At 44.1% G+C, this 25107-nt stretch overlaps 1 protein-coding gene across 2 annotated transcripts in view; it reads right to left on the bottom strand.

Moving 5' to 3' along the window:
- Positions 1 to 24820, bottom strand: part of LOC135552652 (tumor necrosis factor alpha-induced protein 2-like) — a 39397-nt gene extending 14577 nt beyond the window's left edge. Inside the window, exons 1-3 of one of the 2 annotated variants that reach the window (XM_064984391.1) lie at positions 24699 to 24820; positions 13554 to 14028; positions 13210 to 13436 (exon numbers count right to left, since the gene is read on the bottom strand). In XM_064984391.1, the coding sequence (XP_064840463.1) occupies positions 13210 to 13436; positions 13554 to 14008 (682 nt within the window). In that variant the 5' untranslated portion in view covers positions 14009 to 14028; positions 24699 to 24820. Of the gene's footprint in view, positions 1 to 13209; positions 13437 to 13553; positions 14029 to 17734; positions 17960 to 24698 lie in introns of those variants that run through there. The other variant, XM_064984390.1, reaches the window with a different exon arrangement.
- Positions 24821 to 25107: the final 287 nt, after the last annotated feature.

The following is a 25107-nucleotide window of genomic DNA, read 5'->3' as shown; positions in this document are numbered from 1 at the left end:
AGTGGCCAGTGATTGGGTCTCAATGTAGGCAGCAGCCTCTCTGAGTTAGTGATTGCTGTTTAGCAGTCTGATGGCATTGAGATAGAAGCTGTTTTTCAGTCTCTCGGTCCCAGATTTGATGCATCTGTACTGACCTCACCTTCTGGAGTATGAACAGGGGGTGGCTCGGGTCGTTGTTGTCCTTGATGATCTTTTTGGCCTTCCTGTGACATGGGGTGCTGTAGGTGTCATGGAGATCAGGTAGTTTGCCCCCGGTGATGCGATTTGGATTTGGGTGACAAGCCACATTTTGTCAGCCTTCTGAGGTTGTCTTTATGGGTGGACCATTTCCGTTTGTCTGTGATGTGTACGCCAAGGAACTTAAAACTTTCCACCTTCTCTACTGCTGTCCCTTCGATGTGGATAGGGGGATACTCCCTCTGCTGTTTCCTGAAGTCCACAATTATCTCCTTTGTTATGTTAACGTTGAGTGAGAGGTTGTTTTCCTGACACCACATTCTGAGTGCCCTCACCTCCTCCCTGTAGGCTGAACAGGGAGTACAGGAGGGGGCTGAGCACGTACCCTTGTGGAGCCCCAGTGTTGATGGTCACCGAAGTGGAGATGTTGTTTCCTACCTTCAACAGCTGGGAGCGGCCCATCAGAAAGTCGAGGACCCAAATGCACAGAGCGGGTTTGAGACCCAGGACCTCCAGCTTGATGATGTGCTTGGCGGGGTACTATGGTGTTGAATGCTGAGCTGTAGTCAACGAACAGAATTCTTACATAGGTATTCCTCTGGTCCAGATGGGATAGGGCAGTGTGCAGTGTAATGGCGAATGCATCGTTTGTTGACCTGTTTGGACGGTATGCAAACTGGGTGGGTCTAGGGTGGCCGGTAAGGTGGAGGTGATTTGATCCTTGACTAGTCTCTCAAAGCACTTCATGATGACAGAGTACTACGGGACGGTAGTCATTTAGTTCAGTTCTCTTTGTCTTCTTGGGTACAGGAACAATGGTGGCCATCTTGAAGCATGTGGGGACAGCAGACTGGGATTGGGAGTGATTGAATATGTCCTTAAACACACCACGCAGCTGGTCTGCGCATGCTCTGAGGACGCGGCTAGGGATGCAGTCTGGGACAGCAGCCTTTACGAGGGTTAACACGTTTAAGTATTTTACTCAGGTTGGCCACGGAGGAGGAGAGGGGGGCCCAGTCCTTGTTAGTGGGCCACAACAGTGGCACTGTATTATCCTCAAAGCGGGCAAAGAAGGCGTTTAGTTTGTCTGGAAGCATGACATAGCTGGTTTTCATTTTGTAGTCCGTGATTCCCTGTAGACCCTGCCACATACATCTCATATCTGAGCCATTGAATTGTGACTCCACCTTGTCCCTGTACCAGCATTTTGCTTGTTTGATTGCCTTGCGGAGGGAATAACTACACTGTTTATATTCAGCCATATTCCCAGACCTCTTTCCATGGTTAAATGCGGTAGTTCACGCTTTCAGTTCTGCGCGAATGCCGTCATCCATCCACGGTTTCTGGTTAGGGTAGGTTTTAATAGTCACAGTGGGTGCATCATCTGCAATGCACTTCTTTATGAACTCACTCACAGAGTCAGGGTATAGATCAATGTTGTTCTCTGAAGCTGACCGGAACATATCCCAGTCGGCGTGATCAAAACAATCTTGATGCGTGGATTCCGATTAGTCAGACCAGCGTTAAATGGTTCTAGTCACTGGTACATCCTGTTTGAGTTTCTGCCTATAAGATGGTAGGAGCAAGATGGCGTCGTGGTCGGATTTGCCCAACGGGAGGGCGTGGGAGGGCTTTGTATGCATCGCGGAAGTTAGAGTAGCAGTGATCGAGTGTATTACCCCCGCGCGTAGTGCAGTCAATATGCTGATAGAATTTAGGTAGCCTTGTTCTCAAATTTGCTTTGTTAAAATCCCCAGCTAAAATAAATGCAGCCTCAGGATATATGGTATCCAGTTTACATAGTGTTCCTTGAGGTCCGTCTTGGTGTTTGATTGAGAGGGAATGTACACAGCTGTGATGATATCTGACGAGAATTCTCTTGGGAGGTAATATGGCCGGCATTTGATTGTAAGGAATTCTTGGTCGGGTGAGCAGAAGGACATGAGTTCCTGTATGTTATGATTATACCATGAGTTGTTAATCATGAAGCATACACCCCTGCACCTTCCTCTTCCCAGAGAGGTGTTTATCTCTGTTGGCGCAATACATGGAGAAGCCCAGTGGCTGAACCGATTCCGACAACATATCCAGAGTGAGTCATGTTTCCTTGAAACAGAGAATGTTACAATCTCTGATGTCTCTCTGGAAGGCAACCCTTTCTCGAATTTCATCTACCTTGTCAAGAGACTGGACATTATATTCGGGAGTGGAGACGTGATGTGCACGTCTACGGAGCCTGACCAGGAGTCCGCTCCATCTGCCCTTTCTGCAGCGCCGTTGTTTTGGGTCGGCTTCTGGGATTAGATCTATTGTCCTGGGTGGTGGTCCAAACAGAGGATCCGCTTCGGGAAAGTTGTATTCCTGGTCTTAATGTTGGTAAGTTGACAATGTGCATATATCCAATAGTTCTTCCTGGTTGTATGTAAAAAACGTAAGATTTCCTGGGGTAACAGTGTAAGAAATAATACATTAAAAAAAATACAGCATAATTTCCTATGGACTCGAAGCGAGGCGACCATCTCTACAACCACCCCTACCTTGTCACAACACAACCGATTGGTTCAAAGGCATTAAAGAAGGAGAGAAATTCCACAAATGAACTTTTAACAAGGCACACTTGTTAATTGAAATGCATTCTAGGTGACTACCTCATGAAGCTGGTTGAGAGAATGCCAAGCGTGTGCAAAGCTGTCATGAAGGCAAAGGGCTTTGATTTGTTTAGTACTTTTTTGGTTAATACATGATTCCATATGTGTTATTTTGATAGTATTGATAAAATAAAGAAAAACCCTATATATATATATGGTCAGGGATGAGTTGATGAGAGAAGTGAGGAAGTGTACAGACAGCTCAAGAGGTATGCTTAGATATACAAATGCTTGGTTTAAATGTAATCTGGCACCTTATGATAATATTTTGATGTTTGTGTATTCATTAGGATGAGATGATATGTGCCTGTGTTGATGATGTGTGCTATGATCCCATGTACTGTGTTGTAACTTCGATGTAATATCCTAGGCATGTTCGTGCAGTATATTAATATGTGTGATTTATAACAGTCAGAATAAAACACTCATTAAAATGAAATTGTAACGGGCAAAGAGGTATGCTTCGATAACAAATGTACAAAAATATACTCTTTTTACATAGTGATTATGGCTGTAGATTGCAGGAAAAAGCTTTTGTCACATACTTCCTGACACCTCTAAAACAATGGGTGCATGATGCCCCTGAGATCAAGCCCTACTTTATGGCTTTGATTCAATCTGTGGTTTTTCCGCCCTAATGTAATTGGCTAATATACTGTCAGGCTCCTTGAGTCCTTTTCACTTGACCTCACACACTGAATGCAACTGTGAAATGGAACAGACCCTTTTTTAGGGAGATTGTGCAAAACACTGTGGCTCATTTACATAGTTCATTCCAATAAACAGTCTTAAGTGCTATCCTTTTACAGGAATACACCCCTTCAGGTACTGATGCTTTTCTAGAGCAGAGAGCTTTGAAATGCTCTTCTTGTCTGGGCCCCATGAACTGTATACTGTGATAACATTTCAGACCAAAGTTCAGTCAGTTTTTATCTGATGGCAAAGTACCCATGTTGATTAACTTATTGGCGGTTATGAGATTTGGCTGGCAAAAGTGCCTCTGTCCACATTTTTTTAATTTTTATAACCTTTATTTAACTAGGCAAGTCAGGTAAGAACAAATACTTATTTACAATGATGGCCTACACCGGCCAAATACAGACGACTCTGGGCCAATTGTGCGCCGCCCTACGGCACTCCCAAACATGGCCGGTTGTGATACAGCCTGGATTCAAACCAGGGTGTCTGTAGTGTCACCTCTAGCACTGAGATGCAGTGCCTTACACCGCTGCTCTACTTGGGACTCTATGGTAGGACCCGGCGGGTAACAAAAGCATAGCAGAAGTTCAAGAGAACATTAGGACAAATGGGGAACGGTCTCACATTCTAAGTTGCTTATTAACTGACCAATCCAGAGATCAGCCATTGACAGTGTTCCCAGTACCTGAAACAGGTGGATGGAGGAAGCTTTCCAATCATACCTACAAAGCAATAAAGCTAGCACTATGTATATTTCAATACAGACATATTTAAAGCTTCTAAGCTCTATACGGCAAGGAACACGTCAAGGTATATATTACCAGGTTTTATCGCACCAATAAACCAAACCGTTTTATGACTTACAGAGAACTAGTTGTGGGTCCAAGCTATCAGAGTACAACTACACCTTTATAAAGCCAACCCCTCCATTCAAAGCAACAAACTACAGTTTGAAAAAAACTATTGGATGCTTGCTTGCATACAGTTGAAGTCGGAAGTTTAGATACACCTTAGCCAAATACATTTAAACTCAGTTTTTCACAATTCCTGACATTTTAATCTGAGTAAAGATTCCCTGACTTAGGTCAGATAGGATCACCACTTTGTTTCAAGAATGTGAAATGTCAGAACAATAGTCTAGAATGATTTATTTCAGCTTAAATTTCGTTCATCACATTCCCAATGGGTCAGAAGTTTACATACACTCAATTAGTATTTGGTAGCATTGCCTTTAAATTGTTTAACTTGGGTCAAACATTTTGGGTAGCCTTCCACAGGTTTCCAACAATAAGTTGGGTGAATTTTAGCCCATTCCTCCTGACAGAGCTGGTGTAACTGAGTCAGGTTTGTAGGCCCCCTTGTTCGCACACGCTTTTTCTGTTCTGCCCACAAATTTGATATAGGATTGAGGTCAGTACTTTGTGATGGCCACTCCAATACTTAGACTTTGTTGTCCTTAAGCCATTTTGACACAACTTTGGAAGTATGCTTGGGGTCATTGTCCATTTGGAAGACCCATTTGCGACCAAGCTTTAACTTCCTGACTGATGTTTTGAGATGTTGCTTCAATATATCCACATCATTTTCCTTCCTCATGATGCCATCTATTTTGTGAAGTGCACCAGTCCCTCCTGCAGCAAAGCACCCCCACAACATGATGCTGCCACTCCCGTGCTTCACGGTTGGAATGGTGTTCTTTGGCTTGCAAGCTTCCCCCTTTTTCCTCCAAACATAATGATGGTCATTATGGCCAAACAGTTCTGTTTTTGTTTCATCAGACCAGAGGACATTTCTCCAATACGTACGATCTTTGTCCCCATGTGCAGTTGCAAACCGTAGTCTGGCTTTTTTATGGTGGTTTTGGAGCAGTGGCTTCTTCCTTGCTGAGCGGCCTTTCAGGTTATGTCGATATAGGACTCGTTTTACTGTGGATATAGATACTTTTATACCTGTTTCCTCCAGCATCTTCACAAGGTCCTTTGCTGTTGTTCTGGGATTGATTTGCACTTTTCGCACCAAAGTACATTCATCTCAAAGTACATTCATCTCCTGAGCGGAATGACAGCTGCGTGGTCCAATGGTGTTTATACTTGCGTACTATTGTTTGTACAGATGAATGTGGCAATTTCAGGCATTTGGAAATTGCTCCCAAGGATGAACCAGACTTATGGAGGTCTACAATTATTTTTCCGAGGTCTAGGTTGATTTCTTTTGATTTTCCATAATGTCAAGCAAAGAGGCACTGAGTTTGAAGGTAGGCCTTGAAATACATCCACAGGTACACCTCCAATTGGCTCCAATTATGTCAATTAGCCTGACAGAAGCTTCTAAAGCCATGACATAATTTTCTGGAATTTTCCAAGCTGTTTAAAGGCACAGTCAACTTAGTGTATGTAAACTTCTGACCCACTGGAATTGCGATACAGTGAATTATAAGTGAAATAATCTGTCAGAAACATACTTGTCATGCACAAAGTAGATGTCCTAACCAACTTTCCCAAACTATAATTTGTTAACAAGAAATTTGTGGTGGTTGAAAAATAGTTGTAATGACTCCAACCTAAGTGTATGTAAACTTCTGACTTCAACTGTACATGGAATGCTATTGTGTTACAATAGTGTACTCAAAAGAAAACTCAAAGAGTTGTTTACACATTCTGTGTGATAAGTGCTAGGGGGTAGGTCTGGTATTTACAGTCATTACACAATGTGATTAGAGGGGTTAGTGTAGTGAATCACTGTGTCCTAGAGTGTTTGGAGATGCTTGTCTCAGCATACCGGTCAGCCCAAGTGAGGTAACTGGAGCATAGTACTTGGAGGAGAAGGAAACTGTCGGATGAGAACCAGGAGGAGTCAGCCATGTCTCTTACTGTCTGCTAATGATTGGGCTGCTGTGTGTCTCAGCATTAGGTGTCAAACTCAATAAGGCTCCCGATCTGCTTGCATAGCTCATTTGTGGCTCTGGGCAGCCGGATAGCAATTCATATGCTGTTGTCCTGCATAGCCCAGCAGCATGGCAGGAAATGATGTAATTTCCTACTCCTCCAGTCCAGTGGTGTGGTAACTGAACACAACGACCCCAGGAAAAGGGGCAGGGAGGTGTGGGGCTGGGGCGGTGACATGACACCACTTTGGGGACTCTCTCTTATAGGCCTACGAAGCACATCGCACCAATGCTATGGTGCGTCACAGATCAGCTGTGTAAATAACCATCCCTCTCTTTCTCTGTTCGGGGAACCGCACTGCTTCCAGGAGCCTTTGCAGTGCTGAGTTGCCCGTTTATAGGATGCGGGGGCGCTCCGCTTCCGGCCTGCCGCCTTGCTCATCCTTCCCTGTCCCGCTTGAGGAAGAGAAGTTGCACCCAGCGATGCCATGGCTCCGCCGATACCCCTCCCCCAACAACACTCCATTATGGCCAAAGTTGCCTGCCAACGCAGCGGAAGGACATCTAAATATAAAACACAATGCAGCCAGGCACATCTCCCTTAAAGAGAGTGGGAGGTGGAAAATGACTGTTCTTCCTCCCTTTAGGAGGACACCCCGTCTTCCACATGATGGGTGTCTCCCCCCAGACAGAGCCCTCAGCCTGGGCGTTACCTGTCACATGATGGAGCTGGTGGTGACGTGTCACACAGGGTGTAACTCTGTCACCCACTGGGACGATTAGTCCGCCGTGGCTCCGCCTGCGCCCAATCACCACGTTAAGGTGAGAGGTCAGACCCAAAATGCACCAAAACTGGATTGCCAGATGTTTGAGGGCTCTGCACAGAGATTTGACGGCCTATCCAGGAGTCATTAAAAGCACAAATTGGCCTGGAATGGGCAGTTCCACAGATGCTTAGCTAAGCTATACAGAACAGGGGAACACTTGTCTTTTGTTCCAAGGCACTTGCCCTCTAAGCCGGTCATAAGCAACAGGCCCAGCTAATGTATAGCAGTGGCACCACCCTTCCTCAGTGAAAACCACAAAGGGTATAATGTTGCGAGGGCCGCCTATGGGATCTATAAAGGCTTACATATTATGTAACTTTACCTTGAGGAATTTAGGGAGAAATGTTGGCCTTTTTTATTCCCAAAGGGAGTAAAATAAATTCTTCCCTCAAATAAAAGCACTGACGAAGCAGGATATGTAGTGTACTCTCTTTTCAAATTATGCAGGGTATCAACGCACCTGCAGAACTGCCATTGAGACGATCTCCAGTCATGTTGCTCAGAGCCTAGCAGCACAGAGGGTTATATTGTCCGGGGGTGTCAAGCATGAAGTAAAATATGAGCCTCCTTCCTGGATAGCAAAACCACAGTTCTCTTTGCAGTGAATTCAAAGCAGCATCATATGTTCCCCTTAAACTGCATGTCTAAGATCTAAGACCCCCATCTACGCCCACCACCTCCTCAGTCCTAGGCAGGCTTTCTATGGGTACTGTAGGTGGACACCTGAGCTCTAGAACCTCATCTCCCATTCTCTGGTACCCATTCAGCCTTTATCTAGACAGAAGAAGCCTAGCCTGGTCCCAGATCTGTTTGTGCTGTCGTGAAACCAACTGCTATGGTTGTTGTCAATGCCAAACAGACATGGAACCAAGCTAGAGGCAGCCTGCCTGCCTTCACATCTAAGTGCGTGCGATCCAAAAGCAGAAAATCAAATAAGCAGAGGAGCATCCAACAACCTTACCAAAGCTCCACCAAAATCCCCCATATTCCTGCAGGCACAGCTGGGTCAAATCTGTTCCCCCCTTTCCTTCCTATCCTCTCCTTCCATCCCTTTCTCCACAATCCTAAACTCAGCCACAACAAAGCAAACCTGGCCCTGACCCGGCCATGTCCTGAGAAAGCCTTTGGTCCCAGGCAAGCCCTCCAGGCCTCGGTCGGAGAGTGACATGGCGTCCATGTGAAGTGAGCTGCGGCCCAGAAACAAAGAGGCCTCCTCCCCAGCCACTCCCTCCCGTCAGCACATGCCCCGGCAGGGCTGGGACTGATCACATTAACTCATCCTGGGAGTCAATAGTGCACTGTACTCAAATTCCCCTTTCTCCTCATTGCTATGGACATTCAACTGACACTGACAAAACAAACACTAATCGGATCATAGGAAAAGTGCACTGCCTGGGTTGTCACTCCGGCAGAAAAGGCAGCTCTGCCCAGTTTTAATTATTTATTTTTTTACCAACTGATTGCTCGTTATACTGTTTTTCTATTTGCTGCCATAGTGAGGTATGAAAACACATATTACTTTTGGCACACGGAAACTTGAAACTGACTGTGTTACAGCTGGTGTGTTTCAAGGTCATCTATTGAATATGAGAGGACGCAGCATGCATTCCATCATGGCTAACATGGCCATTTGTTGCTAGGATACTGAGCTGGACACAGTTTTCATAGCAGTTACTGCAGGACATGAGCCAGAGCTAGTTACAGTTTTATGGTCCAGGGGCCTTGGGGTTGTCATTTGGCAAGGCCTGGAAATCATTCACTAGGCTGTGGCCTGCACCTCCTATATGGCCCTGTTATCAAGGCGCTCTCGGATGCCGTCTGGACCGCTGTGAACTCAACCTAATGCGGACGCACCCGGCCAATCAGAGGAGTATGACACACAGAGATTACGACTGCCATGTTAGCTGGGTAACCAGAGAGGGCTGATGATGATGGGGAAAGTGGGTTGGAACAGGAGGCTGTGGGCTGAGGGCTTGGTCAGAATATGTTGTAATCTGACTCTAGCTTTCTGAATACCTGAGGCCAGGTTGGTTGCCACACTTATCTGATTGGAAGAACACTGAAGGGGACATCCCATGTGGAGGTACAGGGAGCAGTGTTGAGGTTGCTGTGGCTTTGTGCCCTTTCACACTATACTTATGTAACTGGTTTACTTTCAAGGTACAGATGGGTTGCAAGATGTGCTGTGGTTTCACCCATGAATATGTGTTTCCTTAGTTTCAATACCTATCATGACTGCGTTCTCTTTTCTTTATTCTGTCTTGAATGATTTGGTATCAACACACTGCATCTTTGATTGAGGGATCATTCAAACGTAGCTCTCAATTTGTCTGAAACAGTTGGCAAATAGTCTGAATAGTCACTCACTCTCCATTACTCAGGTATTTCCTGATACCTGAGCACAGCCACACAGTTTACTTAGCCGAGCACAGACTGTTTTTCTTTCTGGAATGAATGCCACAGTACTGATGTCCGCAAACATACACTGTCCGTTCTGTTTTCCTTAGCTCCTGGCTCTTTTAATAAGGACCAGTCTAGAAACAAACAGCCTCAAGGAACAAAGGCTTGTTCCATGTTGAAGGAGGGCCCAACTCTTTACAGAGGGATGGCCTGGTGAGAATGTTACTGCTACTGCTCTTAAATCATCTTCTCCTAATTGTTTTATTTAACTAAGCAAGTCAGTTAAGAAGAAATTCATTGGGTAAACTGCCTTGTTCAGGGGCAGAACGGCAGATTTTTACCTTGTCAGCTCGGTGATTCGATCCAGCAACCTTTCTTATGAAGACAATGATGGTGTTAAATATTTACCAGCTTCAACATAACCCTGAAAAGACCTTTAAAGTAGAGGTTTCAGTTTTGTAGAATGAGGAAATGAATCTAACAAGCTATGACTGAAAGAAACAAGAGTTCCCTACTGGTCATGTCTTTGTGATTTAAGGGGGCTAACAACCACCGTCACTGTTCTGCTGCACAACAGTTTGTGCTGACAGCTGAGAGAACAATGCCAGAAAGAGCTGTGTTTTCCCCTAACAAACACGGTCAAATAAACAAATATAACGCCTCTTCGCTGTGGTTCAGCTGGAGGGAGGGAGGGGGGAGGGGGGGTTTCAACCAAGAAATGAAATAACACACGTTTGAAACACAGAGTGGAGCACGCATCCCATTCCTCCTCCATGGATTCCTCTTTCATCACTCTCTTCGTACGGCACTCATGCATGGATCCCCGGGGCGAGGTGTAATGGTGTAAAGCTTTGATATGACAGCCTGTATGGCTGAATCTCTAAGGCGATAAGGCCATTCTGTCCTGCTTCACTAGTCTCAGATATGTCATGGGGCCCAGTGGCGCAGGTAGAATGGCATGAACATGGAGAAGCAGCATCTACAGTGGGGAGAACAAGTATTTGATACACTGCCGATTTTGCAGGTTTTCCTACTTACAAAGCATGTAGAGATCTGTAATTTGTATCATAGGTACACTTCAACTGTGAGAGACGGAATTGAAAAAAAAAATCCAGAAAATAACATTGTATGATTTTTAAGTAATTAATTTACATTTTATTGCATGACGTAAGTATTTGATCACCTACCAACCAGTAAGAATTCCGGCTCTCACAGACTTATTAGTTTTTCTTTAAGAAACCCTCCTGTTCTCCACTCATTACCTGTATTAACTGCACCTGTTTGAACTCGTTACCTGTATAAAAGACACCTGTCCACACACTCAATCAAACAGACTCCAACCTCTCCACAAAGGCCAAGACCAGAGGGCTGTAAGGACATCAGGGATAAAATTGTAGACCTGCACAAGGCTGGGATGGGCTACAGGACAATAGGCAAGCAGCCTGGTGAGAAGGCAACAACAGTTGGAGCAATTATTAGAAAATGGAAGAAGTTCAAGATGATGGTCAATCACCCTCGGTCTGGGGCTCCATGCAAGATCTCACCTCGTGGGGCATCAATGATCATGAGGAAGGTGAGGGATCAGCCCAGAACTACACGGCAGGACCTGGTCAATGACCTGAAAAGAGCTGGGACCACAGTCTTAAAGAAAGCCATTAGTAACACACTACGCCGTCATGGATTAAAATCCTGCAGAGCACTCAAGCCAGAGCATGTCCAGGCCTGTCTGAAGTTTGCCAATGACCATCTGGATGATCCAGAGGCGGAATGGGAGAAGGTCATGTGGTCTGATGAGACAAAAATAGAGCTTTTTGGTCTAAACTCCACTCGCCATGTTTGGAGGAAGAAGAAGGATGAGTACAACCCCAAGAACACCATCCCAACTGTGAAGCATGGAGGTGGAAACATCATTCTTTGGGTATGCTTTTCTGCAAAGGGGACAGGACGACTGCACCGTATTGAGGGGAGGATGGATGGGGCCATGTATCGCAAGATCTTGGCCAAAAACCTCCTTCCCTGAGTAAGAGCATTGAAGATGGGTCGTGGCTGGGTCTTCCAGCATGACAACAACCCGAAACACACAACCAGGGCAACTAAGGAGTGGCTCCGTAAGAAGCATCTCAAGGTCCTGGAGTGGCCTAGCCAGTCTCCAGACCTGAACCCAATAGAACATCTTTGGAGGGATCTGAAAGTCTGTGTTACCCAGCAACAGCCCCAAAACCTGAAGGAACTGGAGAAGGTCTGTATGGAGGAGTGGGCCAAAATCCCTGCTGCAGTGTGTGCACACCTGGTCAAGAACTACAGGAAACGTATGATCTCTGTAATTGCAAACAAAGGTTTCTGTACCAAATATTAAGTTCTGCTTTTCTGATGTATCAAATACTTATGTCATGCAATAAAATGCAAATGAATTACTTAAAAATCATACAATGTGATTTTCTGGATTTTTGTTTTAGATTCCATCTCTCACAGTTGAAGTGTACCTATGATAAAAAATTACAGACCTCTACATGCTTTGTAAGTAGGAAAACCTGCAAAATCGGCAGTGTATCAAATACTTGTTCTCCCCACTGTATTTAAAGACTCAGAATGTGTGACATGTCCTCTGGGTCACATCAATGGAGGCATGAAGTCAACAGCCGGTAAACAACACATCTCAGTGATATTTTGAGTGTGATACGATGGTATTTTGACTGCTTGCTTAGTGAAAGGCCAGGATAAAGAGTGAACATGTCTGATCCTGAGCTCTCAGCAGTTTCTATGTGCTGTTGGTGAAGCTGGTTAAAAGGACTTGTACATTCTTTATACATTTTTTTGTTTAAATGGGGCTGTTGCTACCACTTTTAGCCTTACCTTTACTCTTCACACAGAGAGACAGGCACATCCTGTTGGTATTAAACATGAAAGCTGATCTCTAGCCATGCTGACATGGTGGTACACCATTACCGAGTGCACTCACGCTATCCCGAACGTTAAGCTCTGGATTATTCAATTCAGACTCACAGAATCAAGTTCTATGCTTTTTTTTCTATGCCACATCTTACATCGAATATCTCTGTGGGAAACCCTTAGGTTGGTCCTCCTGCATGGGGATGACCGCATCGCTCATCCGGGGCCTAGTTGGACCTGGTCTCCTCTATCCCAGTGACATCTTTCTCCCATTGTTTCCAAAGTGTCCAAAAACAGCCCCAGACATTGAGACATTCATAGCATCATCTCTGTTGTGAAAATAGTAGCACACTGCGAAGAATATAAGCGGGATTGATTGTTTACTGGAAGGGAGGCTGACACTTTTTTATGGTAGACCTGTGAAACATGGAATGCTCAGCTGAACTGTACAGTAAACCTTGGCCATGACTATCAACGAACTGTTTGGGTTATTATCGGCCATGATCTCCATGCATTTTAGCAGTATCTTATCTCTTCAAATGCAATGGGGGGATAGCATACCCTTACTGGTTCAGTTACCAATCAACAGTCATCATAAGACCCCCGTTGGAATCATTCAGAGTGGATCACAGTGCATACTGGCCGACCCTTAGTAACCCAGTGCTCCACTGAGGGCTGTCCTTACCTGAGAGGGGCTCCCTTGGCTTCACCTCCTCCACCACTTCCTCCTCCACCACCTCCTCTTCATGAGACGAGTGGTCGGCCACGGACTCCCTCTTCAGCTTACCCAGGCCCACCATCTTCATGAAGGAGAGCCGGCGGCTGGAAGAGTCGCCCCCCTCGCTCTCTGAGCACAGCTCCCCGTTGGGCAGGCTTTCCTTGCGAAGGCTCTCCCTGCACTTCCCTGCAAATCTGTGCCGAGAAGAGGTGGAATTGAGGGTTAAGGGGTTATGTTATAGGAGATGTGGGCTGGGCTCAACATCCGCTACTAAACCACTCCTCAACAGCTTTTCTCTACACCTCTCGTACCTGAGTAAGCTTCCCTCTGAGCTCCGTCGGCCCTTCTTCTTCTTCTCTGAGGTGGGGGTGCTTGCTACGGACCCCTGAGGGGAAGGGGTGGCAGTGCCCTTACTGCGGCCTGACATACGGAGCCCCTTGCCCAGCTTGCCCAGAGTCTTCAGCGGGGAGACGCCTCGGATACGGTCCAGGGTGCCCTTGAACGAACTCTTCCCGCCACGTCTCTCCTCGTTCGCCTCGTTCTCATCCTCCTCGTCTTCGAAGGGGTTACGGTCTCGTGGCGCGCCCCCATCCAGGAGTGAGTTTGCCTGAGCCCATTTCTCATTGCCACTGGGCTCCTCAAAGGCGCTGGATTTCAGGTTCAGGCTCATTTTGCGAAGGATCAGCTCGCCACGCGTGTTCTCCAACTCCCCGTTCACCCTGCTGCCTCCCTTCAGCCGCGCTGGGAGGTTCTTGAGGATGGGCATGCTTCCACTTGGGGTTTAAACTAAGGAACAGAGAGAGAAAGAGATGTGGAATGATTACTTAGGACCTCTTCCAAGAGATGCTACCTAATAAGATTTCGTCTGATACAGCTAACGAGGATAGTTACTAAAGTAACTCTGATATACAGTTTACTATAACAGTCATCTGTTCACCCAGAGTTATTGCCCCACCCTTGTGCCGGGTAATAGGATAGTTCAGATACAGGATGGTTATCAGCAATCATTAATCATCTTTAAAGAGAGAGTCTATCTGATAAAACATTAACAGGTAACCTTCTGCCTTTACCACCCAAACAGGAATCACCATGGAAACACCAACCTTGCTTCCGTTTGGGTGGGAAGACGGTTGTGAATAGATGTGCTATGCTATCATGGTCATGTGGCTGAGGTCCAGGATCTGGGCCTATTTCATTAGGTTTCAGATCCGTGTTCTACTTGTTTATGTGCTACAGTCTTTGATGCCCTTTGACCCTTTTCAATAAAACATGTTTGTTCCTCTTCATGGTCTTCCTGCCACACCGAGAGCCCTGGGATATTTACGTCTGGTGACAAGGGGAAGGGACAACGCTGAATCACTTCCTCCTTATGTGTATGTGTGTGCTCAACAAGCTTTGGGAAAATGATGGAGACCGCTATTTCTGTGCCCTTACTTTGGGGAAATTGAAAGTGACCTCTGAGAACATTTGAGTGGAAAGTCCTGAATTGATCACTTGAAAGCTCTAGAGACCTCTGCTCACCAGTTTACAATGTTCTCCTTCCTACTCCTGATACCCGATACAAACATAAAAAGTATTGATTTTGTTCTAATGAATAAAGATTCCTTGATGAATTCTGGGTAAACTATAATCTAAGTCAAACATTATGAATGGTACGCTTGGTTTATAGCATATTCTAAAACACATTCCATATTAGATTTTTAAAAATGACTTGATTTATGATGTTTCACAGTAACGTGCATGGCTTTACACAAATTATTATGGCCAGGGCATTTTCAATTCCCAAAGAAGACCTATTGTTTTGTAGCGTCCCTAAGTGTTTTAGAATGACAGTGCTTCTGGATGCTTTTTCCATGTGGGTAGCTGGGGCATTCAAGGTGTCCATGTACAATCAGAGAGCCAAACGTCAGGGGAACTACACTGAGAATATTGTGATATTATATAGGAGCTTCATACACAGCTGAACTTATTTAGACCAGGTTGCCGGCTTGGAAAAAGACACACCTGTCTAGAGAGGGGAAGTAACCATGGCGCAAAGGAAAACTGCTACAACTGAAATGTACAACTGATGACTGGTTTGTGGCAAGGGATATTATATAACAGTGAACCCTTTCACTTTTGTTTACACAACATGAACTTAGCCTATACAATGGCTATATGAGTCCAATAGATGTGACCGAATAGGGTTATAAATGTGTTATTACACACCCTTACTAATGAAGTTAGATCTTGTCCATTTGGTTCCATGTCATGACTTGCAGAAACGCCACGTGAGCAAACGACAAGAAACAAAAAAGATACCGAATAGTTCTGCAAAGCAAATGCCAGGCCTATCCTTGACCTTTGGTAGTCAACACAAAGCCTCATGAACAATGGCTTTCTAAATTCACAGATATCAACATGAAACGTGGTGTTGACAACCCGAGTTACGTAAGCATGTGGCATTGCAGACAGTCGGTGACACCAGCGACACGGATGTCTGATAAGCTTATGAGAGCGGCTGTAACAAGTGGTCCCGTGGACAGCCCTCCCTGTTGTTTATCCCGTGCTCTCCCACACCTCCTCATCTACTCAGCTACTAAAGCCACACTGCAATTCCTGCTCTAATTATAACCTAATCAGAGCTGCTATTATGAAAGCAGCGGTTAGATCACTGGGGGAGATACGGGGACCACTTTCCCAGACTAACTCCACTTCCTGTCTCGTCCAGGACCAAGTAGCAGACAAAAGGGACAGGTTCCCTTTGGTCCCCTCCTCTCCACCTCTCCAACAGGCCAACAGCACAACCCACCAGCCAGGCCAGACATCTCTGTTTCGTTAACACACACTATCGAGGTTCTCATCTCTCTTGACACAGATAAACTTCAAAAGCTTGTACATCATGTCCTTCTGGATTGGCTGGGTATGTATGATGCCAATGTGCTTTTTTTATAGCCATATCAACAAATAACACTATTTAATCTCATGTCTTGAATAGGCCTACACTCAGGCTTGACCTTCAGCTATTTAACATTTTAGAATACGTTTGAACTGTCGAACTGAACACAATAGTGTGTAATTGAAGACTTCACTTGGTCCAAAGTCCCCTCTCTGCAGACATCTTGTCTCTTCAGAAGGGAGAGAGCGGGCATCAGGCTACTGCAGAGAGGCCAGGCCTACCGTCAAGATGTGTCAGATATGAGGGGCTCCGCTGCGGCTCCATTCTGGCCTAAGGCCACTCACTGAAGGCAGCGGTTAGAGGACAGGCCCAATATTGTTGGAAGGGCCCCAAAAACATACGGTCTTGTATAACTTTCCTTGAGGACAGAAGCTGTTCTGAGAGTGACAGTGTTATGGAGACTGGCAACATGGGTCAGTGAATCCAATAAAACATATTAGCAGCAAAGGAAATACCTGTATGAGTTAAGTACGATTAGTTTGGAAAGGCTGCTTTTTTTTCTCTCAATTATATCCTCATCTATGAAGTAAAATGTATCAACATGTGATTTCGCCCCTCAACGTCCTTGATTGACCAGATTTCCTCTCAATCAAGGCTTCCAATCTCAGTGTTGGCTATGAACAATGAGCTCTAATACCTTGCCAATCATCAGGATAATGTTAAAGGATGAAGCAAAGCAGTTTACTATCATATCAGCATTGGTCAGTAGCTGCAACAGTTCACATAACGGCTGTGCGTGCCCTACAAGACCTCTGCTAAGATTGTGTTTTTTCCATGACACTTCCCCTATTTCAACATATTTAGGGCAGTAAATTGTTAACTGACACAGGGCTGGCTGTGAGCAGAGCTAAATGGGGGTAGGGGGGGGCAGATCTAAAGGGGGGGGGTTCTTCTGCAGGAAGAAAATATGTCACAGTCAGCTCATTTAGAGTTCAGTTCTCCTGAGAGTACAGAGGAATAAATCATGAATCTCTTGAAAATACTTGAGTTTATAAAGAGAGTTAATAAATCATATATATTCGACAAAGGTTCGGCCTGAGTTGTCTCAGAATAAATATGACTTATTAACTGTTCAGGTTAGTCTCTAACGCAGAACCCTGAGCATGACTCTCTTTAGAAACTCAAGCATTTTCAAGAGATTCAGGAATGAGTCACATGCCTCAATTAGCTACAGATTGTAACACCAGATAATGTGCAATAATTATTCAACTGTCGACTATTACAATCTGTAGCTAATCCCAGACCAGAGTTTGTCATAGCCTACTGCCACAAAAATATAACACAAATGCTAAAAATCGGAGATGATCTCTGCAAAAACCTTTCAATTAAAGACCCCCCAAAATACAGCACTTTATGTTTCATCATACACAACATAACAACACTGAAAACGAATTCATACAATAACAACGTCTAAATGTATCACATTTCCCTAGACATTACTGTTTGTAGGTTAATGCCATTTGTCAATGTCATCAGTGTCAGTCTATTAGTAACAAAATCATAATGGGTTTCCAATAACAATCTGAGAAACACACAACAGGTGAATCTACTTACATGATTCATGATTAGTCGCTTATTAAAAACATGCACCAAAAATACAAAATAAAAGTGAAATCCTTGAGCCAAGATAAGGTCGTCTCGTCAGGTGAGAGACTGCTGCGCTCAGTGCGCTGCGGAGAGTTCAATAAAGCTTCCACCCTTTATTTTCTGTGGGCTGGTTTCTAAACTCCTCGCCTATCGCTGTCACTCGCAGCAGCCGCGTTGGCATCACGCAAAGGCATTGACAACTGTGCGACTGAGTTCTCCAGAGTTGCTGTTATAGTCAAGTTCCTAAGTTTTATCTTACAGACTTGTAATGCCACTCTGTCTTTTCCGCGCGTTTCCATTAAAATAGTATACATCCGCGTAATGGAAGAAAAAAACAGATGGGATTCCCCTTGAATTTCCAATTAGGTGCTACAGTGCTACACTACACCTGTCACATTATAACCCAGGATCAGCCAATATCATGAGCTTCTGGCAACCATCCCAACTGATGATTTATTAGGAATGTAGATAGTTTATTCACGAAAGAGATGCAGTATGAAATGTTATGTGTTATGCATTACATTATTGTGTTATGCAAGCCTACCTATCATGATGAGCATTGATGGCAATATTCAATGACGGATATTGTAGGATAGGTGTTGCCATAGAGTTAGAATTTAATCCTAACAGGCTCCCTACACATATTTTTCCAAAAGAACATGTCCATTAAAACCTCCACAGGATTGGTGGGTCCCACGCTGGACAGTTGAACTAACGTAGGCTAATGTGATTAGCATGAGATTGGAAGTGACAAGAAAATTTACCAGGACTGATATTGTCAGAAAGCTTAAATTCTTGTTAATCTAACAGCGGCTGTCCAATTTACAGTAGCTATTACAGTGAAAGAATAACATGCAATTGTTTGAGGAAAGTGCACAGTTATGTATTTATTAATTAATAAACCAATAAGGCACATTTGGGCAGTCTTGATGCAATGCAATGGTTCATTGGATCAGCCTAAAACTTTGCACATTCACTGCTGCCATCTAGTGGCCAAAATCTAAACTGCGTCTGGGCTGGAATAATACATTATGGCCTTTCTTTTGCATTTCAAAGAGGATGGTACAAAAAATACAAAAAACGCATGTTTTTTCTTTGTATTATCTCTTTCTTTGTATTATCTCTCTTCTTTGTATTATCTGCAGTTATCTCTTATCTCTTACCAGATCTAATGTTTTATATTCCCCTACAAACAATTCCACAAACATCAAAGTGTTTCCTTTCAAATGGTATCAAGAATATGCATGCCCTTGCTTCAGGTCCTGAGCTACAGGCAGTTAGATTTGGGTATGTCATTTTAGGCAAAAATTTAAAGAAAAAGGGCTGATCCTTTAAGATTGAACGTAAAAGTTCACCTTGTGCCTTGTGAACGGATGGAGCACACTCCTCAACAGGTCAATGCCCTGTCTCTGCCCTTCTCTCACTGGCCTGTAAGTTGTCCAGAACAAACGGCCTCAGCACGCGCTGAGAGGAAGTCCCTCAAATACAAATCAGTTCACTCTCAAAAAGACAATAGGAGTTGTGTACGAGTGCGTCTCGGCGGGATACATTTCATTTGTGGCAGCCAATATGGACGCCATTGTTTGGAGCCGTGTTGGACGAAGCACTCCAGACGACATAAACTCCCGTTTTCCTCGAAATTCAGGCACTCAATATCAACATTGAGAAATCAGTTTGAGCCTGGGAGGCTGAGAGGACGGTAAACAATTGGGTAAAGCTTAGCCACTGATGTATTGATGCATAAACAAAGGATGGTCCAGAGAGAACCCTTTCAGCCTGGCTGACCTGGAAAATCATCTTAACATTCTACAAGGTTAAGTCAAGGGGGCAAGTCAGAGAGTCTAATACACATTCATCGCAAATATTTACTCTCCATAGCTGGTGGACACTTAGAATAGCAATAGTTTCTTATAAGTGGTTTTTTGCACAACACTCACCAAACAACCTTTTAGGGATTTTGACTTTGAAAATGGATGGCGATACTGATTAACTTGGGCTGCCGCTGGACACAGACTCTGAACCGGTATAATGAGAGGCACCACCAGTCACCTTGGCTAAGGCAGTTGGCCTGCAGTTCTGGACAGTTGTGTACTCAGTTACCCCACCTCACATAGTGCCAAGTCATGGTGGAATACCATTGTGCACGATAACTTATTTGTCAGAACCAATGAGTTGCATGAAGATACACTATAGCAGGGGTGTCAAACTCATTCCATGGCGGGCCTGGTGTCTGCGGGTTGAGAGTACTGCATGGATGAGAGTTGGAATGAAAGATATCATCTTTGCCACTTTTCAGCATTCCATTGAGTTAGTCCCCGCACGTCCTGTCCCAAACAGACCGAACTAATCAATTACAGAGCAGTGATTGGATCTGTCTGAGTGGAAGCACTGTGAGCACACCACTAGTCAGGTCTGTTCCTGTTGATTGCCATGGGGGTGGCGAGAGGGACAGGAAACATGGCTCCTGGCAGCACATCTAAGGCCTGCCGTGAATACAGAGTGGCTATTTCACTGTGTGCCTTGGCTTCTATATGGAGGAGCCTGCAATTGGAGTGTATTTCAGGCTTTAGGGAACAGGAAATAGCAACGCATAAGATTGCCTTCTTCATTGTTAAGTGCAACATTCTCTCTCTGTCTCTCCATCCTTTTCCCCAAGCTGTCACCACAGTCCACCTTGGCAGCGTTTCAACGGTTTCGCAACGGCCCCCAGCAGACCTGTTGGTTCATGTTGGATCCTAAAGGGCCAGATGTACTATTATTTTGGTTTTAGATGGGGAGTTATCTTCAGGTCATATTCCTGACTGCGGAAGATAAGTAACGGAATGAGGGTAGTTCGAGTTGCTCAATACTTTTTGTTGTAGAAGTTCTACCACTGAGGTTGAGGAATTTCTAAACGAACAAGATTGTATGATGTTATTAGAAAAGGGTTCCATCTTTTGCGTTAACTTTCACATTCTCAAACTCTGCAGAAATGGGCAGGTAGCATTTTGCTACTGATAAGCTATAAGATGCTAAAAACAAATCCAATCAGGACATTTTTGTTGTTTGTCGCCATGGTTATGTAACATTCCCCAATGCAGCACCTGTGTGTGGGGTCAACAGGGGGCGCTCCAATCATAGCCTGCCTGCATCCTGTGCTGATCGCCCCACACGGGCCACAGGAAGCCCCCTCGGAGCACCTCTACCACCCCTCACTGAGTGAAGGGCCCCTATTGAATGCCCTCGGTTCATCAGTCTCAGTGCATCAATCTGTCCCCTGTCCCACTCAAACACACACAGCCAACAGCACAGGAGGAATTAAGGTTATCCTTTATTTGCGCTGACTGCAGTAAGTAGCATCCTGGTGCTTTCACGATTCACCCATCTGGGGAGAGGATAGACGTCAAACTCGCTTCCCTGACCTGAAGAGGTTTAGAGTGTTCTAATTCAATGCTAATTCAGGTGGACGGAGGAGGAAGGTAGCCAGCCTATCACTCAACAGGCGAGTCATTTGTAATGTAGACTGTAGGAGTAAGAGGATAAAAAAGGATCTCACAGAACAATTTTTGTCACCAAAGGGTGCGCTGTAATGGCTTGGTGACAAACATAATCATGTACAGTGTACTCCCACACATCCCATGTTTCTCTTTCTGCCTCAGCTTTTCCTTCCTGAGTTAAACTCTTTTGTAATCATGACATTGGTTCCGCTGACCTTGGCAACATGGCCATGATGTCCTTAGTTTGGCAGGCTTCGTTGTTGACAATTAAGTTGCTCTTTGTTTGTCACGTTTGTATTGCTTGCTTTTGTTTACTGGTCATAGTACACCGTGAAAATAGAAAGACTCATAACACCATGATTGTGTAATGAAACCATGAAAAGTAATGCCTCTAAGCTGAGATCTGGTGTTCGGATTGTGTTGGAATGTAAACCCAATGAACAGTACCAGTCAAAAGTTTGGACACCTACTCATTCAAGGGTTTTTCTTTATTTGTTTTACTATTTTCTACATTGTAGAATAATAGTGAAGACATCAAAACTATGAAATAACACATATGGAATCATGTAGTAACCAAAAAAGTGTGAAACAAATCTAAATCTATTTAATATTTGAGATTCTTCAAAGAAGCCACATTTTGCATTGACGACAGCTTTGCACACTCTTGGCATTCTCCTTAGAGTTGGTGGCAGCTCAGTTGCCACTAGTTTTGCCGTTACAAAGCAACTCATTTTAATGGTGTTGCTATCCACTTAACACACTTTATAGCCTGGAAACATTGTATTATCTCTCATAAGGTACTGTGACTGCTATATCTACTGCGTTACTGTACTGACTACAGCATTATGTTATATCACACCATGTACCATCACTTAGGCTTGACAGAAAGTTTTACATGGTAAGTTTTGAAGTACTGGTGAGATCGTTCAATGTTGAAAACCTTAGTGGCAACAGGTCTTGTTCCCTTGAACTGTCCTAACTGTAATTGTCTAGGTGTACCTCTGTGACTAATGGGGGCCTTGGTTGCATGGTTCCTCACTGTGAGACATCTCACAAGAAGGCTTATACTGGCCACTGTACATTGGCTTGTATTAAGCTACTGTTCATATGTTGCATCTTTAGACTTTGTCATTGTCGCTCTAATGTTTATAGAAAAGGTTATTGAGAATTTCCCGTGACTGTGCGTGCGTCACGAACATGCAGCGATAAACAATACAGACAACAGAGATTCCCTGAAGGACACTCAGATAACCATCAATGACTCATCAGACAGCTACTCCCTCAACACTGGACATGTGGTCAGCGGTCAGTGTAATTCAAATGTGCTACACCGCATCAAACAAGGCTTTCATGCCATTGAAACATTGATTAAAACGGCACCGAAGTTAAAGCTTCACTCACGAAATTCTGTAAAAAAATAATTACACAATGCACTCTTCACATTTCATCCATAAAACATGATAAAAACAGCCAACAGATGAACAGCTGTGGATAGTCCACTATGTGGGCTGTTTCTAGGACTAAAGTGAAGCAAATCTGCTCTGTATGTACAGTGCATTCAGAAGGTCATCAGACCCCTTGACTTTTTACACATTTTGTTACGTTACAGCCGGATTCTAAAACTGATTCAATTGTTTTTCCCCCCTTCTAATCAATCTACACAAAAATACCCCATAATGACAAAGCAAAAACAGACTTTTAGAATTTATTGCAAATTTAATTAAAATACTTTGTACTTTGTTGAAGTACTCAATTACTCAGTACTTTGTTGAAGCACCTTTGGCAGCGATTACAGCTTAGGTATGACGCTACAAGCTTGGCCCACCTGTATTTGGCTGTGTGCTTAGGGTTGTTGTCCTATTGGAAGGTGAACCCTATTAGATGTTCCAGAGCCCCAGTCTGAGGTCCTGAGCGCTCTGGAGCATGTTTTCATCAAGGATCTCTCTGTACTTTACTCCATGAATCTTTTCAGAGTGACCATCAGGTTCTTGGTCACCTCCCTGACCAAGGCGTTTCTCCCCCAATTGCTCAGTTTGGCCGGGTGGTGTTGGAGGAAATTATAGTTAAAATTATTAATTATGTATACATTTCTTTTAGAACCATTACGTTTTAATACTATTATGTTATGGTATGAAATGTGTGGGTTCTTGGTTAAACTAGGACCGAAAATGTAGGTAAAACAAATTAATTGTCTGTACCTTGCAAAAGGGAGAAGGAGGGCATATATCCTTTCAGACAGATAATAATGTTTGTTTGATGTTCCATTAGTGGAGAATAAATGATATATTTTAGACAGATTGGAATGTTTGTTTTATGAGGGGAGTAGAAGACAGTCTCCAGACCTGAAGACACTGCGCTATTGTGTGGATCGGAGAGAGTGTGAGAAACTGATGACTTCATTTTATGTTCTCTCTTTAAAATGTAATGTTCTTTGTATTTTGGGTCAGTACTCATCAAGAATAAATGCTGAACTTGTTTTTAAGACTGGTCTCGATCTATTTAATGTAAAAATGATAAACTTACAACTTATCATGAAATAGATAGAGGAATTCTAAATTCCTATATGTTTTGTAGCCAAAACCAAAATCACACTCTAACAGTGGCCAGCTCTTGGAAGAGTTTTGGTGGTTCCAAACTTCTTCAATTTAAGAATGATGGAGGCCACTGTGTTCTTGGGGACCTTCAATGCTGCAGACATTTTTTGGTACCCTTCCCCAGATCTGTACCTTGACACAATCTTGTCTCTGCGCTCTACTGACAATCCCTTCGACCTCATGGCTTGGTTTTTGCTCTGGCATGCACTGTAAACTGTGGGACCTTATATAAGGTGTATAAATTAGCAAACATTACAAAAAACCTGTTTTCAATTTGTCTTTATGGGGTGTTGTGTGTAGATTGATGAGGATTTTTTTATTCATTTAATCCATTTTAGAATAATACTGTAACATAACAAAATGTGGAAAAAGGGAAGGGGTCTGAATACTTTCCGAAATGCACTGTATATTCATGTAGTTATCGATGCATGGCTTTTCCTGATCCACTAGGCTTTGGAGCCCTGTCTGTATTATAAGTGCTGCAATACATGATAACAAAATACTGATATTGGAGGAAGTTCTATTTAAATTATGTTATTCTATAGGCCCTAGTAGAGACACAACAGCAGACACATAAATATTCCATAAAGACTCTACATGAAACAACAGTGATATACTGTATGACTCTGAAGAAAGCAAACAGAATGTTATCCACTGAATACTGCCGCTCACTGGTCTCTCATTGGTCTCCGCTCTGACCAATACGGAACCCAAGCCCTGCGCTCTATGAGTGGGTGAGGACACATGCTTCTGAGGAGAGCTCTGACTGGAGCCCAACCAAACCAAGGGCACCTGGACAACATGAAACTGAGATGAAAAGTCTAAAATGGCATCACCCGGTGCCCAGAGTCCAGCTCTTACCTTGTTATGCTGTTAAAAAGAGGATCCCTGTGATTCTCACAGCAGTGGCATCCCTGGCCACACAGGCAATGTAGCTGGTCGAAGTGGGTGTGTGAGTGGCTGTGTCCTCGCAGGTCCGACAGCTCATAAGTAATGCCTGCTTCTCCGTTCCAGAGGCTCGTCTGGACTCCAGGGCTGGCGTTGGCCATTTCCTGCCTATAGCGCAAGATGCTTTTTCCTGAGGAAGCGGGCCATCCCATTTTTGCCCCCACAACCCTGCCTCCTCCTCCACAGCGAGCTACAGGCCCCTCAGGGAGAGAGGCTGATTATACTAATTGCCTTTGGAGAGGGGGGGGGGGGTTATTGTGGCTAGACTTTCATTTAGTTTATTAATTTGTTTGTTTGTTTTAGACCCATATGTATATTGAAT

The sequence above is a fragment of the Oncorhynchus masou genome, chromosome 13, assembly GCF_036934945.1.
Source record: "Oncorhynchus masou masou isolate Uvic2021 chromosome 13, UVic_Omas_1.1, whole genome shotgun sequence".
Classification (NCBI taxonomy): Eukaryota; Metazoa; Chordata; class Actinopteri; order Salmoniformes; family Salmonidae; genus Oncorhynchus; species Oncorhynchus masou.
The sequence above is the reverse complement of the archived record's forward strand: the minus strand, read 5'-3'. Positions and strand labels throughout refer to the sequence as shown.